The 17,244-nt window shown below is 36.9% G+C and overlaps 1 protein-coding gene across 1 annotated transcript in view; it reads left to right on the top strand.

Moving 5' to 3' along the window:
* The window catches only part of ABCC3 (ATP binding cassette subfamily C member 3), a 267,779-nt gene that overhangs the window by 92,900 nt on the left and 157,635 nt on the right, over positions 1 to 17,244 (top strand). Inside the window, exon 2 of the mRNA XM_053708487.1 lies at positions 16,450 to 16,626. Within this exon, the coding sequence (XP_053564462.1) occupies positions 16,450 to 16,626 (177 nt within the window). The remainder of the gene's footprint in view (positions 1 to 16,449; positions 16,627 to 17,244) is intronic.

Below are 17,244 nucleotides of genomic sequence, written 5' to 3'. Positions count from 1 at the left end.
AGTCAATCACACAAAGCATCTATGTGCAGCCACCAATTAGAAGCTACTGAGCCTATTCAACAAAGGATATCAAAAGAATGAAGCAAATTAGATAATAGAAGAAAATTGGAAAGTTTTTTAAAATTGCATGCTCTTTCTAAATCGTGAAAGAAAAAATGTGAGTTACATGTCCCTTTTATATTGGCTTAAATGTTCGCCGGGGTGGTCAATAAAATCAGCCAGATGGAGCACCTGCTAAAACAGTCCTGGGGAGAACACTGAGTTAACCAGAGCTCTGAAGTTGCGATATCCCGATGCACGTTAAATTTACATACTCAGGACCTCCATCAAGAAAATTAAAATATAGCCCTAATATCATAAAATGTGGTTTTGGAGGAACTATGTTTTTCTTCTGTCCAAGAAAAAAGAAATTGACCCTTGAAAGAGACCAATCAAGAGGTCATGAAAAAGATTACAATATGTTTACTTACACTGTAGATGTCTGACAAGGATTCCAAGCCCATGTTTGTGGCAAGGGGTGCAGTGGAACTTGTTTATACACTTCCTGCATTTATTATTGCACAATAAATTTATTGCGCAGCGCTGCTTCTGCTCTCGTGGGACCAATCTACCAAATGAGTTTGGGATGTATTAACTCCGCCACCTCTGATGTTAAAAAGTGGTGGTCTTATGACCGCTGCTTCTTAACTTGATGTAAGCGGGCACACATCACGGAACCTGCACCCCCAGAGCCCCAAAGCAACCTCTGCTGGTTGATAAATGGAGCACTATATATGTATTCTGTAGCATTTGTCCTACATTCAGCACAGAGAACCTCTGCTGGTTGATAAATGGAGCACTATATATGTATTCTGTAGCATTTGTCCTACATTCAACACAGAGATACTGTAGCCTTATATTTCATCCAAATGGTTTATATGACTTTACCAGATATGCAAAATCCACACTTGTGTAAATTATTACCTTTAAAGCACCAAACATTTTAAATGTGACATTTCCCGAATAAATCTAAAGACCCAACGCTTACACACCAATCCATATACACATCCCTGCACGGTACCCGGCTGGAAAGAATCCTTGTAGTAATAAATATAGTCTTTGCAGGCCTTCCAACAACTGTGGAATTGTTGGCTTTACTCCACTAACAGTATGGCAGACATCCAGCAAATTATAAAAACAGATACATGACTCTTATGTTATGTGCTAACCTCTCAGAACAATCAGACACAAGTAAAATGAATGTGTTGAAAGCATGCTCATTTAAAAAAGAAAATGTGGTCCCATACAACTTTTTATACCCATCAACTGCGAACTCTCTTTTCCTGTTATATCAATGTTTATTTAATGACATATTCTTTTGATTACATTAATGATACCATTTAGTGAATCACTTTATTTCAGGTTTATAATTGTTATGAAATATTTGCTATTGTTAAAAGAAGAATAAATTACATTTCAGAGATTAGTTCCTGAATATATTTTTCACGGTTAGAATATATATATTTTCTTTTGGCGTGTCTGAAGTTCTCGTATTCTCTAAGCATGTTACAACTAGAAATCTCACTGGGTTTTTTTTCTTGATGAATGAAGCTGGTCGGTTTGTTTTAAAATACGTAATGCACTGATTTTACAGAGCAAATGCAAGGTAAATTTGTTTCATATGTGCTTCCAAAAATATACTGCTATTAGTTTTGGATCTCCCTATGATATTTGCTCTCCCTGTGCAGTGGTGTCTCTAGTAATTACTTTTATGGGGGGCACATCCAGGAAGCTCACTGTTTGTTTTTTGGAAGGGCAGAGCCAGGAGTGACACAGATAGGGCCATGGACAAGAATGGGTGTGTTGTGGGAGGGGTCAGGGGAAGCTGGGGCAGTCCTGGTCATTCTGATGGAAAGGAGGGATGAACATTGTTTAGGAACAAAAGGAGCCAGCCATGATACTGGTGGGGGGGTAGTCCCTCCTGGCCCCCTCTGGTGACACCACTGCTCCTGTAAGATTCTCTATTTCAAAGACCTTCATTACACTCTATGCAGGCAACTAGCAACACCTTGGGACTTCCAGGTTCAGCCACTTTTTTTTTTATAGAACTGCAAGAGGTCTGCCCATGCAAAGGTCAAAATAATATTACACTACATGATGGTCAGTTCTAGGTAATTGGTCCATATGTGTCTAACATAACCTTTGCAGGGGTTCAAATTACATACAACTTCTTCTTTCTGTCCTGTGAGATTTCTGAGACCCTCTTATTCTATCCTCCAGGACTACGCTAATAAAACAAACATATTTTAAGTGTTGTAGGTGGAATTACTGCTTTTCCGTATTGCTAGCAGTTCTTGTGTGATGTCATGTCCTGGGCACTCAAAGCAGCTATATACTGTAGATTAATAGTAGGAACGGCAACCACCGTAAAACTGAAAAAAGAAAAAAAAGGTTAAGTGAGGCTCAATTAATCTCAAACATGACTTCACTTTTACAACGAGACCCATCAGCAACCTCTATGAACGTAGTATGTGTTTGTGATTTATATTGAATTTAATATGAAATATTAAAATTCAGGAGCCAATTCGATATTTAGGAGCCACAAATACTTTTAGGAATCAGACAGTGCAATTTGTACATAGATATATGGAGAATAACCAGTTAGGAGCCAGGGGGGATTCTAGGAGTCAGTGGCTCCATGGCTGCTGAGTTTGTCAAGCCTTGAATATAACAAAACAAATCAGTGTACTTAAATAATATTAATACAACATTCACCATTGTTTGCTGTTAGAATACAATGAAAAAAAGAGATTTAATGCTGGACAATGCAAGGTTTTACATTTTAGAAGTAAAAATAAGCTGGCAATCTATTATTTAAATGGGATTAGTCTTAGCCAAACAGAGGAGAAAAGAGATATGGAAGAAGCAATAGATAACAGGGCCTACAGATGGGCACACAATGCAGGGCAGCGACTTCTAAGACTAATAAGCTTGTATTAAAAGAGACATTGATGAAAGGGAGGAAAGCATAAATCTGTCCTCACCTTGGGGTTAAGAGTAGACCTCATCTTAAATATGGAGTGCAGTTCTGGGGACCAATTTCAAATAAAGACATTGCAGACTTAGAACACGTTCAGAGAAGGGCCACAAAACTAATAAGGGGAATGGAGAATTTAAGCTATGAGGAGAGGTTATCCTAACTGGGTCTGTTTTCTTTAGAAAAAAGGCCCTTAAGAGGTGACATTCTAACTTTATATAAATATATTCAAGGCCAATATACAGAGATGGCAGAAGTCCTGTGTATTCCAGGAAAATTGTTAGTGACAAGAGGTCACAATTTAAGGTTGGAGAAAAGGAGATTTAATCTCCTGCAATGTAAATTATGAGCAGTCAAATTGTGGAACTCATTACCTGAGGAGGTAGTAAATGCCAACACCTTAGATACATTTAAAAATGGTTAAGATACATTTCTGGCTAGAAACAAAATTCAGGGATATGATTGCTTGTGTTAAATGGGGCACCTTTTTAATGGGATTAATGTAAGCTCAACTGGAGCTTTTTTTAAAGTTTATTAAAGATTTGTTTAGATTGAACTCAATTGATTTCTGTATTTTTTTGAACCTCATCTACTATGTTATTATGCTCCTATATATATATATATATATAAAACTAAACAGTAATCAAACAGCACAACATCCTTTAAAAATAATTATATCCCTTCTCCTTTAGAGGATTGGGCCCTATTTCATTTTTGACAAAACTTCCCCGTTATCATTTATATTTCAAAGATTAAAGGGATATAAAATCTAAAATGTTTCTTTTATGATTCAGACAGATAATATAATTGAACCCCTTAACCCAATAAAACATGTGTGTGTATATATATATATAAGTCTTGCAGTACTTTGCCTATCGTACTGCAAGCCATATATATATATATATATATATACGTCTTCGCTTCAGGAAGCTCCAGCACTTTCGTCTTTTAAGTTACAGCTGAGAGCTGGAGCTCCTGAAGCTTCAAGCATCTGCCGCATTTGGAGCCGGAAGGTTTGGAGAGCTGTTTGGGGGGATCAGGGAGGTGGGGGTAAGGCGGGATCCTACACTGCAGAAAACAAAATATATATATACAGTATATACTATATATATATATATAATTTATAAAAAATAAAAAAAAACTTACATTTTCATACTGGCAGACTGTCTGCCAGTACTTAAGATGGGGGTGATCAGTGGAGGGTGGGAGAGGGAAGAGAGCTGTTTGCGAGGGATCATGGGTTGGGAAGTGTCAGGTGGGCAGGTAATCTCTACACTAAAGCTAAAATTAACCTTTTAAGTTACCTAATTAACCCCTTCACTGCCGGGAATAATAGAAGTGTGGTGTGCAGCTGCAATTAGCAGCCTTCTAATTACCAAAAAGCAATGGCAAAGCCATATATGTCTGCTATTGAACAAAGAGGAAGCCAGGGAAGCTTTTACAATCATTTGTGCCATGATTGCACAAGCAGTATGTAAATTATTTGAGAAACCCAAAGTTTGTAATTTTTTTTATTTACTTGAAATGGTGGCATGAAATATACCAAAATGGGCCTAGATCAATACCTTTGTTTGTCTACTTAAAAATATATATATAATTTTGACAGGTAAATAATAAAAAAAAAACAGGGCTCTATTTCTGTTTAAATGGAGTTATAGCAAAAATGAAAAAAACTCTCGGGTATTTTGGGCAAGTTTTTCTCTGACAGTGCCGGTAGTGAAGGGGTTAACTAAATGGCAGGAAATTGTGCAACTATCTAATGCTCATGCAAATCGATAGAATCTTTGCAAAACTGCTGCAATATAGTGCTCCAGAAATGGGCTCGCTCCTAAGCATACATCCCTGCTTACCAGGGGAATGAAGAAATATTGATAATTTGAAGTAAATTAGAAAGTTGTTTAAAACTGCATTTTCTATCTGAATCATGAAAGAAAAAAAAAAATGGGTCTCAAATCCACCAGCTAGTGTCTAATATTAGCAAAACAATATCTTCATTCACTAGGTTTAATGTTGTTTCCATTGCCTTGAATGACTGTAGCACATGTCAAACTAATCCTCTAAATGAAGATAGTGTAAGTGTATACGTCTACATAAATTATAAAGGTTACAAAGATCTCATTGTGGAAGGTATAAATACATACGTAGAAGTGAAAACAAACACAAGTCAAACATTTATGGATTCGACAGCACACGCACTTTAAACTAATTTACTTATGTTATCAGGTATACTTTGTTCTTTTGGTATCCTTTGTTGAAGTGAGGCTAGGCAGGTACTCTAATGGTGACAGTGTTTCTAACAATGGGGTGAACTCCAATCTTTCTAGTCGTGTTTATCGTCTGCTTTATGACTCCCGATACACCTTTTTCATCCTCTGAGAGATTACAATGTATTTAATAACATTTCTTTATTTGAAAAAGACTGTATCATATCCAAGAGGACACTGGGAAATTCACCCATATGATGCACGGGCACTGTCGGCACCATTAATCACACTACACCCAACTACAAGTTAATGACTTAAAGGGACAGTCAACACAAAAATTGTTATTGTTTAAAAAGATAGATAATGCCTTTATTACCCATTTCCCAACTTTGCATAACAAACATTGTTATATTAATATAGTTTATAACACTCAAATCTCTAAATTTCTGTCTGTTTCTAAGTCACTAAAGAGAGCCCCTTGACCACATGCTTTTTTTATTAGCTTTCCACAACAGGGGCCTGCCAGTTCATGTGAGCCGTACAGATAACATTGTGCTCACACCCATGGGTTGTGCACAACACAGCACTAATTGGCTTAACCCCTTAACGACTGAGGACGTGCAGGGTACGTCCTCAGAAAAAAGGCAGTTAATGCCTGAGAACGTACCCTGCACGTCCTCAGTGTGGAAAGCAGCTGGAAGCGATCCTGCTCGCTTCCAGATGCTTTCCGGTTATTGCAGTGATGCCTCGATATGGAGGCATCCTGCAATAACCTTTTTAAGTCATCCGGTGCAGAGAGAGCCACTCTGTGGCCCTCTCTGCACCGGAGATCGGTGGCTCCCTGCGTTGGTGGGTGGGAGCCGGACTGGGAGGCGGGTGGCGGCCATCGATGGCCCTGTTTATGTGAAGGGGGGCGGGATCGTGGGCGGGGGTGGCTGGGGGCGCGCACGGGCGCGCGCGCGTGCACGGGAGGGTGGGGGCGGGCGCGTGCACGGGGAGGGAGCGGGTGGGAACCGCTACACTACAGAAAATGTGGAAATAAAAAATATAAAAAAATGTCAAAATAAAAAAAAAAACGATCAGCAAGGTGGTGGGGGTTTGTCTGTGTGTGTGTGTGGGGGGGGGGGAAGCTACACTACAGAAAAAAAAAACCAAACAAAAAAAAAGCACTTTTTATTGTAAACTGGGTACTGGCAGACAGCTGCCAGTACCCAAGATGGCCCCCAATAAGGCAGAGGGGAGGGTTAGAGAGCGGTTTTGGGGGGGGATCAGGGAGGTTGGGGGCTAAGGGGGGGATCCTACACAGTAGCATATGTAAATATGCTAAAAAAAATTCATTTTTTTTTAAAACCCTTTTATTTTAGTACTGGCAGACTTTCTGCCAGTACTTAAGATGGCGGGGACAATTGTGGGGTGGGGGAGGGAAGGGAGCTGTTTGGGAGGGATCAGGGGGTGGGATGTGTCAGATGGGAGGCTGATCTCTACACTAAAGCTAAAATTAACCCTGCAAGCTCACTACAAACTCCCTAATTAACCCTTTCACTGCTAGCCATAATACACGTGTGAGGCGCAACAGGATTTAGTGGCCTTCTAATTACCAGAAAGCAACGCCAAAGTCATATATGTCTGCTATTTCTGAACAAAGGGGATCCCAGACAAGCATTTACAACCATTTGTGCCATAATTGCACAAGCTGTTTGTAAATGATTTCAGTGAGAAACCTAAAATTGTGAAAAATTTTACGTTTTTTTTTAATTTGATCGCATTTGGCGGTGAAATGGTGGCATGAAATATACCAAAATGTGCCTAGATCAATACTTGGGGTTGTCTACTACACTACACTAAAGCTAAAATTAACCCTACAAGCTCCCTAAAAGCTCCCTAATTAACCCCTTAACTGCTGGGCATGATACACTTGTGGTGCGCAGTGGCATTTAGCGGCCTTCTAATTACCAAAAAGCAACGCCAAAGCCATATATGTCTGCTATTTCTGAACAAAGGGGATCCCAGAGAAGAATTTACAACCATTTATGCCATAATTGCACAAGTTGTTTGTAAATAATTTCAGTGAGAAATCGAAAGTTTGTGAAAAAATTTGTGAAAAAGTGAATGATTTTTTGTATTTGATCGCATTTGGCGGTGAAATGGTGGCATGAAATATACCAAAATTGGCCTAGATCAATACTTTGGGATGTCTACTAAAAAAAAAAATATACATGTCAAGGGATATTCAGGTATTCCTGAAAGATATCAGTGTTCTAATGTAACTCGCTAATTTTGGAAAAAAATGGTTTGGAAATAGCAAAGTGCTACTTGTATTTATGGCCCTATAACTTGCAAAAAAAGCAAAGAACATGTAAACATTGGGTATTTCTAAACTCAGGACAAAATGTAGAAACTATTTAGCATGGGTGTTTTTTGGTGGTTTTAGATATGTAACAGATTTTGGGGGTCAAAGTTAGAAAAAGTGGGGTTTTTTCCATTTTTCCTCATATTTTATCATTTTTTTATAGTAAATTATAAGATATGATGAAAATAATGGTATCTTTAGAAAGTCCATTTAATGGCGAGAAAAACGGTATATAATATGTGTGGGTACAGTAAATGAGTAAGAAGAAAATTACAGCTAAACACAAACACCGCAAAAATGTAAAAATAGCCTTGGTCCCAAACGGACAGAAAATGGAAAAGTGCTGTGGTCATTAAGGGGTTAAATGTAAGTCAATAAATAAAAAGTTGTGATCAGGGGACAGTCAGAAGATGCTTAGATATGGTAATAAGAGAGGTTAAAAGTATATTAATATAACCCTGTTTTCTGTGCAAAACAATAAATAATTTTGAGTTGACTGTCCCTTTAATATCAACCACAAAATTGACACTTTGAGTTCAATAGCTAAAGACACTTCATAAATGCTGATACCCCATAAATAACACACATGGGCCAATGATCTGCAGAGAAGCAAGATTACGCAGCCCATACCAACAATCGTAATGGCCCTTTGTGATGACAACAAATCCACAACCAATAACAAAGATACTGAATTGTAAAAACACAATATATTGACAGTTGTGCAATCACTACAGATAGCAAAACCAATATATACCTATCAGAAAATGACATTAAAAAGTTATTTTACTAGAAAAAAGCAAAACAAATGTCACTTTACCCAATTGTAACACACACACACACACACACACACATGGACTCAATCCAGTTAACCCACTATAAAATGAATCACTTACTGATAGGGGCCATGTTGCATGTTGGTCATGTTGTCAATGTCTCTGATTGGCTGTAAAGCCACAGGGATTTGATGTAAGAAGAGCACAAATCAGCCATTTTAGATTTGCGCTGTTGTTTTGCTTTTGTGTATTAGTTCTGTTGATTACTGTGGAATCTCTGTCCACTGCACTTTACATTAGAAACACAGAATAAAATATCTAAATTAAATTGAATAATACAAAATGTATTGTTTTTGAGCATAATATGTTTACAGTGTTTAATAAAGTGGAAGGAGCTATAGAGACTGTGAGTGGGCGGGGTTAATAATCCGGTGAATTTGCTTACTTTTATCATGTTAAGCGTTAGTGGATTTTTTTTATGTTGCCAGTATTAGATTATATGTAATATTTGGGACTGTTTGTTTAAAGTATAATATAATTAGCTAAGCAGAATTAATGCTAAACCATCTTTAAGGAGAAGAATAGGTGAGGGAAAGGCTCTCTCTTTTTTTTCCTCTTCATATGTGTGAACAACAATGTACATTCATACCACATCTATCTATACAATTGTGATAGGTTAACAAGGGTCATTTTGTTCTCAATTGAAAAAGTAAAGCTTTATTGTTCATTCAAAAATGCATCTTCTCCATGTAATTGCGGTTTCATGCAACTTCCAATTTGTACTTAAAGTGGAGGTTAATTTAGATGAATTGTGCCCGGTTTTTAATAATCCTATTAAAAACAAAGGCACTTTAATTCATCAAAATTGACATTTCACTTGTTTTCTTCAAAAGCTTACCTTTTAATCCTGACAGGCGCTGCAGCGCTTCCTCTGCCTGTCGCAAGCCCTCTTCACGGGTCCAAAATGACAAATCCGGCTTCCTCGATTCACAGCGTTGCCTCAGGTCATGATTCCCCTGGGGGAGAAGCCATGATTGGAGGATGACTGATCCGTCATTTCTGACATATGAAGAGGCTTCCGACAGCCGGGGGAATCGCTGTAGCGGCTGTCAGAAATAAAAGGTAAGTTTTTGAAGAAAACGAGTGAAATGTCAATTTTGATTAATTAAATTACCCTTGTTTTTAATAGGTTTATTAAAAACCGGGCACCGATTCATCTAAATTGACCTTCACTTTAATTTCCTACAATAAGAAAACAGTGTTCCCACCCTTCCTGCATTTTACAATATTATTAACCCAAGTTAGGAGCTCCCCTGCCTCAGTTTTACTCCTTCTATAATTATTATTTTCTTCTTTTATTCTCTGTCCTTTTAACATCCCATTTACACAATGTGAAATGAAACTTAAAAAAGCTGGCTATAATTTTGGCTTCTCTTTCTGAAATGTTTTGTGAGTAGATTATTGTATATTTTTAAATGTAAAAGTTGCAGGAATATCTGTTTTGTTTTTGTACAAAAAAAAAAGAACAATGAAATACTTGATGTTGCTACATAAAGAAGTGATATTTTAGACCAAACAGGATATGTATCTGCATTTTTCTAACACTGCAAAGAAATTCACTTTGTATTTCATTGCACGCTTTCTACTATTGTGAAATCGTAATCATGTGCAAGTGCTTAACTATTTAATTTTAGTTATCAAGTTTATCTATTTAAATTGTTATAGCACCATCTAGTGCTTATTCAAGTAAGACATTGTGAATTTAAAGGCAGATAAAGGTGTAAAAAGAAAATTTTCTAAAGTGGTAGATCATTTTATTATTGCACTATTGTTTGCATATACAGTCGTAAGCAAAAGTTTAGGCACCCCTGACAATTTCCATGATTTTCATTTATAAATAATTTGGTGTTTGGATCAGCAATTTCATTTTGATCTATCAAATACCTGAAGTACACAGTAATATTTCAGTAGTGAAATGAGGTTTATTGGATTAACAGAAAATGTACAATATGCATCAAAACTAAATTTAGACAGGTACATAAATTTGGGCATTTTATTTTATTGATTTGAATACCTGTAACTACTACCTAGCACTGATTAATTGGAACACACAATCGGTTTGATGAGCCCATTAAGCCTTGAACTTCATACACAGGTGCATTCAATCATAAGAAAAGGTATTTAAGGTGGCCAATTGCAAGTTGTTGTTCTCTTTGACTCTCCTCCGAAAAGTGGGGGCCTCAAAACAACTCTCAAATGACCTGAAAACAAAGATTGTTCAACATTATGGTTTAGGGGAAGGCTACAAAAAGCTATCGCAGAGATTTAAGCTGTTAATGTCCACTGTGAGGAAATGGAAGACCACAGGCACATTTCTTGTTAAGACCAGAAGTAAAATATCGGAGAGGCAAATGCAAACGATGGTGAGAACAGTCAAAAACAGCCCACAGACCACCTCCAAAGACCTACAACATCATCTTACTGCAAATGGTGTCACTGTGCATTGTTCAACAATTCAGCATATGGGAGAGTGATGCAGAAGAAGCTTTTTCTGCACACACGCCACAAACAAAGTAGCTTGAGGTATGCAAATGCACATTTGGACAAGCCAGCTTTATTTTGGAAGACGGTACTGTGAACTGCTGAAACAAAGATTGAGTTATTTGGTCATAACAAGTGACGTTATGCATGGTGGCAAAAGAACACAGCATTCCAAGACAAACACTTGCTAGCCACAGTAAAATTTGGTGGATGTTCCATCATGCTGTGGGGCTGTGTGGCCAGTGCCGGTACTAGGAATCTTGTTTAAGTTGAGGGTCGCATGGATTCCACTCAATATCAGCAGATACTTGAGAATAATATTGAGGAATCATTCACAAAGTTAAAGTTACACCGGAGCTGGATATTTCAACAAGACCCAAAACACTGCTCAATATCTACTCTGGCATTTATGTAGGGGAACAAGTACAATGTTCTGGAATGGCCATCCCAGTCCCCAGACCTAAATATAATAGAAAATCTGTGGGGTGATTTGAAGCAGTCTGTCCATGCTCGGCAACCATCAAACCTAACTGAACTGGAGATGTTTTGCAAGGAGGAATGGTCCAAAATACCTTCATCCAGAATCCAGACACTCATTACAGGCTATAGAAAGAATCTAGAGGCTGTTATTTCTGCTAAAGGAGGCTCTACTAAATATTGATGCAATATTTCTGTTGGGGTGCCCACATTTATGCACCTGTCTAATTTCGTTTGGATGCATATTGCACATTTTCTGTTAATCCAATAAACCTCATTTCACTACTGAAATATTACTGTGTCCTTCAGTTATTTGATAGATCAAAATAAAATTGCTGATCCAAATACCCAATTATTTATAAATGAAAATCATGGAAATTGTCAGGGGTGCCTAAACTTTTGCATACCACTGTAGCTATAAAGGGTACACACATAGTTAAAATCAGCCTCAGAGCAGCAATCCACTACTGGGAGCTAGCTGAACACATATGTTGAGCCAGTAATAACAGGCATATATACACAGCTAGCTCCTAGTAGTGCATCACTGCTGCTGAGCCTACATAGGTATGCTTTTCAACAAAGCATACCAAGAGAACAAAGCACATTTGACGAATTAAGTAAACTAAAAAGTTTCTTAAAATCTGAGCCATGAAAGTTTATTTCTGACTTTCATATTTTAATATGTTCATTTCTTTTTATTTAAAATTTCCTTTATAGACTAAATTGCTCTTTAGTTTTTGCATTTAAATGATATGCTGTATATATTAAATACAGTAATGAAAACATACATGATTTTGAGTGTACAAAATAACGTAAACCAACTGAAACTTTCCATAATATAATAAAGGCTAAAATACAAAAAAATACAACCATTTCCATTTACACCATCATCTCGTTGTCACATTTTTGTATCATTTTAAAAAGAGGATAATTTAAACCATACTGAATAAACATACTTTTTATTGGGCCGGTGCAATCGGGTCATTTGGTCGCTAACGAATAAGGAAGAAGGCGACCACTAGCGGATTTCTTCTTATGAAAGTGCAACAGGCTAAGCTCTGGATTTGCACATACCTTAGTGTGTTGCACTTTAACAAGAAGAGCTGAATGCCGCTGGTGGCCGCCATCTTCTCTGTTTGTTAGCTGCCAAATGACCCAAATCCACATGCCACTTTGTATTATTGTGTTTCTAACGGCTTGTCTCTATCTATCTATCTATCTATTGGGTACGTATAGAGCGCAAACTAATCACCCGTGAGGGTCTCAAGGCTTATCCAAATAAACCAACACAGCCGTTGAAGTGCTGACAAGTGATAGATAAGGATAGATAATCAGTTGTGCACAAGCACATATTTCCTGCTAGATGCTATTTAAATTTAACCACTTATAGCCATCTGTACTTGGCACTGGGGTTCAATGATTTATATACGTACTTCCCAACTGTCCTGGATATTGAGGGATTGTAATATATTGGGAAGTCTGCTGTCTACACCTTCCCCCTTCAGGGCAAATATCCCAGTTTCCATTGTCTGACCCAAGGCCAAACCAACCTCGCCCAAGGCACATCTATGTCCCGCCCCTCCTGGTGTGCCCAAAAACACCATTGGCCTATCACTAACAAGTCCCCCCTCACTTCCCTGTCTCAGAAAGTCATGACATATGTGTCCAGACAATCTGAAGATCTGTGCAATTCTGAGCACCAGACTCACCCTTTGGGTGTTGCTAGAAGGGCCTTAGCCCCGGGCCACATGTTTTAAATGGCCCCCAGCTGTCATGTCAGTGCTGTGGTAACCTTGTTTACAATATGTAAGTAAGATCACAGAACCCGCTGTTAACACAGTCTAATGACTGCGCTGATGTAAATGGCACAGGAGAAGTGTAAACATGAACTGACTGCAGCTTTAATGAAATGCCTCTAACACCAAGCAAAGGGAAGCGCAAACAGAATGTCCTGTGGACATTCGTTTTGGACAATTCAATGTTGCTAAGAATGAAAATCCATTCAAATTCGGTAACTGAATGTTATTAACGGTTTTCCAGTGTTACTGTTGTTTACTTTTCGTTTTCAAATGTTCATAAATAGATCGAATATACACTTTCGAAATTTTGAATGTAAAGTTCTATTTAGTAAATACTATTCACAAGTTAAATAGTTAATGTAGTAGGTAATTTAGCAAATTGATATAATAGATACAAATATATAATTGAATATTGCATAGTTCGAATATTACATTTAAAGAAATACTATTACAAAATATTGAGTCAAATTTTTCTAATTTGAATATTGCATAATTTGATTAAATTATGCAGGGGCATACAGGGGGTAAGGAATAAGGGGGATGGGCTGGGGGTCCAAAAAATATTAGGGCTTGCCCTGCTGAGCACACAGATCCGCCCTACAGACTTTAGATCAAGAAGCCTGTCAAAGGCTTAAATTAAATTTTGGTCTTTGAAGTGCAATATTCTCCTGGTCATGAAAAAATAGTTTGACATGTTTAACTGGTACTTTGTCTTTTAATTGCTATATAACAATTCTACACCTATGGTTCAGTGCACAACCTTTTGTTTCCTGGGTTCCATCAAGGTAATCTTGGGACGATTGAAATTGGCTTTGACGTTTCAGGGTGTTTCTTAATAACCTGAAGCCAAACAATAAAGATTTTGTTAAGATAATGACAGTGGTAAACCCAGTTATCCCCAGCCCAGATTGGCTTCTCCAAATAAAGAAAGTAGTGGGTGAAGATTGACCATTGAAAAACAATTGCAGCAAGCAAGGTTCTTATAATATTCAGACTGTTAATATGTTAAACGAAGGGATATGGGGCCAGATTATTTAAATGAACGACAAATTTTACAATGGTCTAATCTGGTGCAATTCAAAGAAAATGGGCTGTTCCTTATCTTTATGGAATATGATATGCAAAATCTTTCTTTCATGATTCAGACAGAGCAGATCATTTTAAACAACTTTATAATTTATTTCTATTAACAAATTTTCTATATTCTTGTGATATCTTTTGTTGAAAAAGCTGGAGCACTAGGCGGCAGCACTATTTCCTGCCATGTAGTGCTACAGATGACTACCTAGGTATCTCTTCAACACAGAATGTCATGGGAACAAAGCAAATTTGATAATAGAAACACATTTTTTTTTTTTAATTTTATGGCCCCTATTTATGAAAGTCTGGCGGACCTGATCCGACAGACCTCGCTGAATACGGCGAGCAATACGCTCGCCGTATTCAACATTGCACCAGCAGCTCACAAGAGCTGCTGGTGCAACGCCGCCCCCTGCAGACTCGCGGCCAATAGGCCGCCAGCAGGGGGTGTCAATCAACCCGATCATACTCGATCGGGTTGATTTCCGACGATGTCTGTACGCCTGCTCAGAGCAGGCGGACAGGTTATGGAGCAGCGGTCTTTGTGACCGCTGCTTCATAACTGCTGTCTCTGGCGAGCCTGCAGGCTCGCAAGAAACACGATAAATATGCGCCATAATGTCATGGGAACAAAGCAAATTTGATAATAGAAATACATTTTTTTTTTTTAATTTTATGTCTGAATCTCAAAAGCAAATGTTTAGGTTTCATAAAAAGATGATATATGAAGTGTCTTTCCTTGTAAAAAATATAAGTTTTAAAAGCTCAGAAAATTTAAAACCGACTACATACATCGGCATATACTGAACATGCATATTTACGTTTTTACTTTTCATTACAATTTAAAGAGCGTATTTATAATCCAAAAATAATTTATTATGTACTATATGGAAAAAATATATCAAAGTTTACATTTATTTATCTAGTAATATATTTGAAGATAATTGAGTCAATATATATGTGTTATTAACATTTCTGAGTATTTATGTGTTTATATGTGTATATATGTCTGTAATTACATATATACACATATAAATACAGACACGTATATAGACACATATAAATACAGACACGTATATAGACACATATAAATACAGACACGTATATAGACACATATAAATACAGACACGTAAGTGTATTGGAGCCCTTTGCAGTTAAGTAGATTAAAACATGTAAGAGCATATTTATGCAATATTCATATACAATAAAGTGTTATACCGTGTAATTACTGTAAATATTTCACATTCCAATGTTCTGTTATCATAACTGTTAGCGCTCCACTTGTAATCTGGCCCATAGTATTACGAAATACTATGCCATTGTTTTTAACTAAATATATGAACTCTTGCAATATAGATAATAACCATAATATGTATCAGTAATTATTTTTAAAAAGTAAAAAGTATACATTTTTTTTAATTTACCAAACTGAAAAATGTATTATCTAATTAAAATAAAACAATAATCTCTGTTGTGTTGAAGAATAAATTTTTGATCATAACTATTTGGTCACACTACATCACACTACAGTCACACTACACAACCCTCCTGTCTTAAAGGGGCATAGAAGTGTAAAAAGAAAATGCTCTGTGTGGGACGCAGCTGAACACATCTGGTGCGCCATTGACAATAGGCATATACTGTATGTGCAGCCACCAATTAGCTATCTCAACCACAAAGTTTGATTTTGACTTTTATATGCCTTTTATGAGTAATGTATTAAAGGGAATTGATACCCAAATGTTGAAGCACTTGTTGAAAAGTATTCACACCCCACTGTGCAGAGACTTTAAGTAGCCAGGAGGCTAGTCCCAGGACTTGCTAGGGAGTGTGCATCTGGCATGTGCAGGCAAAGTCATTTTATTTCCTATTCAAGTTTAAGAAAGTTTATTATGAAATCTCACAAGACAAAGCATGACCTCAGCACTGCTGATACTGATTGGCTATTGTATGCAGCTGAAGTATATCTGTTAATAGAGCACTTACTCTGGTGAGCTGAAGAAATTATGAAGTAAAATATCTTCCCTTTTCTTTCGCTTATGCTGCATCACTTTCAAGTGATTTAGCATATGAGTATTATGTCCCTTTAAGCTAAAGCAGAAGAATTGATAAGGAATTTACTGTGTAAAACACACATTTCTTTATACATTTCTTTAAAAATTAATTTGATCTAAAGTCTCTCTTTTATGTTTTTTTTTATTATTTACAGGATTCCAATATTACTTTATACACGAATAATCCAGATTTAACGCCATGCTTCCAAAATACGGTGCTTGCCTGGTTCCCATGCATCTACCTCTGGGTTGCATTACCCTTTTATGTACTTTATTTAAAATACAACAAAAGAGGATATATTGTGCTGTCTATACTAAGCAAGATTAAAACGGTAAGACTTTATTTGTATTTTTTATGAGCCATAATTAATCTTATTACAAGTTGTAATAAAGTATAATCTATAATGCACACAAAACTGTTTCATTTTTATTTTTACCAAATTAAGGGGTCGATCACTTTAATTGAATGGTTTTACTGCAAAATTCAGAGCACGTTAATAATACAATAATGCCAGCACTCATGATGAACGCTATCAGTGCCATCTTATCGTTACTTTTTGCCTAATCCAAGAGCTGTCGTTTTTACACTATCTCAAAGCATGATGGACTTATTGGCTACTCTTGTTGGTCACAAGGATAAGCATTTTTACACAATGAGCTCTTGGTCAAAGATAAAATTCAAAATTTTTCACTTTCTGTCATCATTAAAGGGACACTCAAATCAAAATGAAACTTTCATTATTCAGATAGAATATGCAATTTTAAACAATTTTCCAATTTACTTTCATTAGCAAAATGTGCAGTCTTTTTTTATATTTACACTTTTTGAGTCACCAGCTCCTACTGGGCATGTGCAAGAATTCACAGAATATACGTATATGCATTTGTGATTGGCTGATGGCTGTCACATGATACAAGGGGGAGTGGAAATAGACATACATTTGTTACAA

Source organism: Bombina bombina, chromosome 1 (assembly GCF_027579735.1).
Source record: "Bombina bombina isolate aBomBom1 chromosome 1, aBomBom1.pri, whole genome shotgun sequence".
In the NCBI taxonomy this organism is placed as follows: Eukaryota; Metazoa; Chordata; class Amphibia; order Anura; family Bombinatoridae; genus Bombina; species Bombina bombina.
Note: the sequence above shows the minus strand (reverse complement) of the source record. Positions and strands in the feature narration are given on the sequence as shown.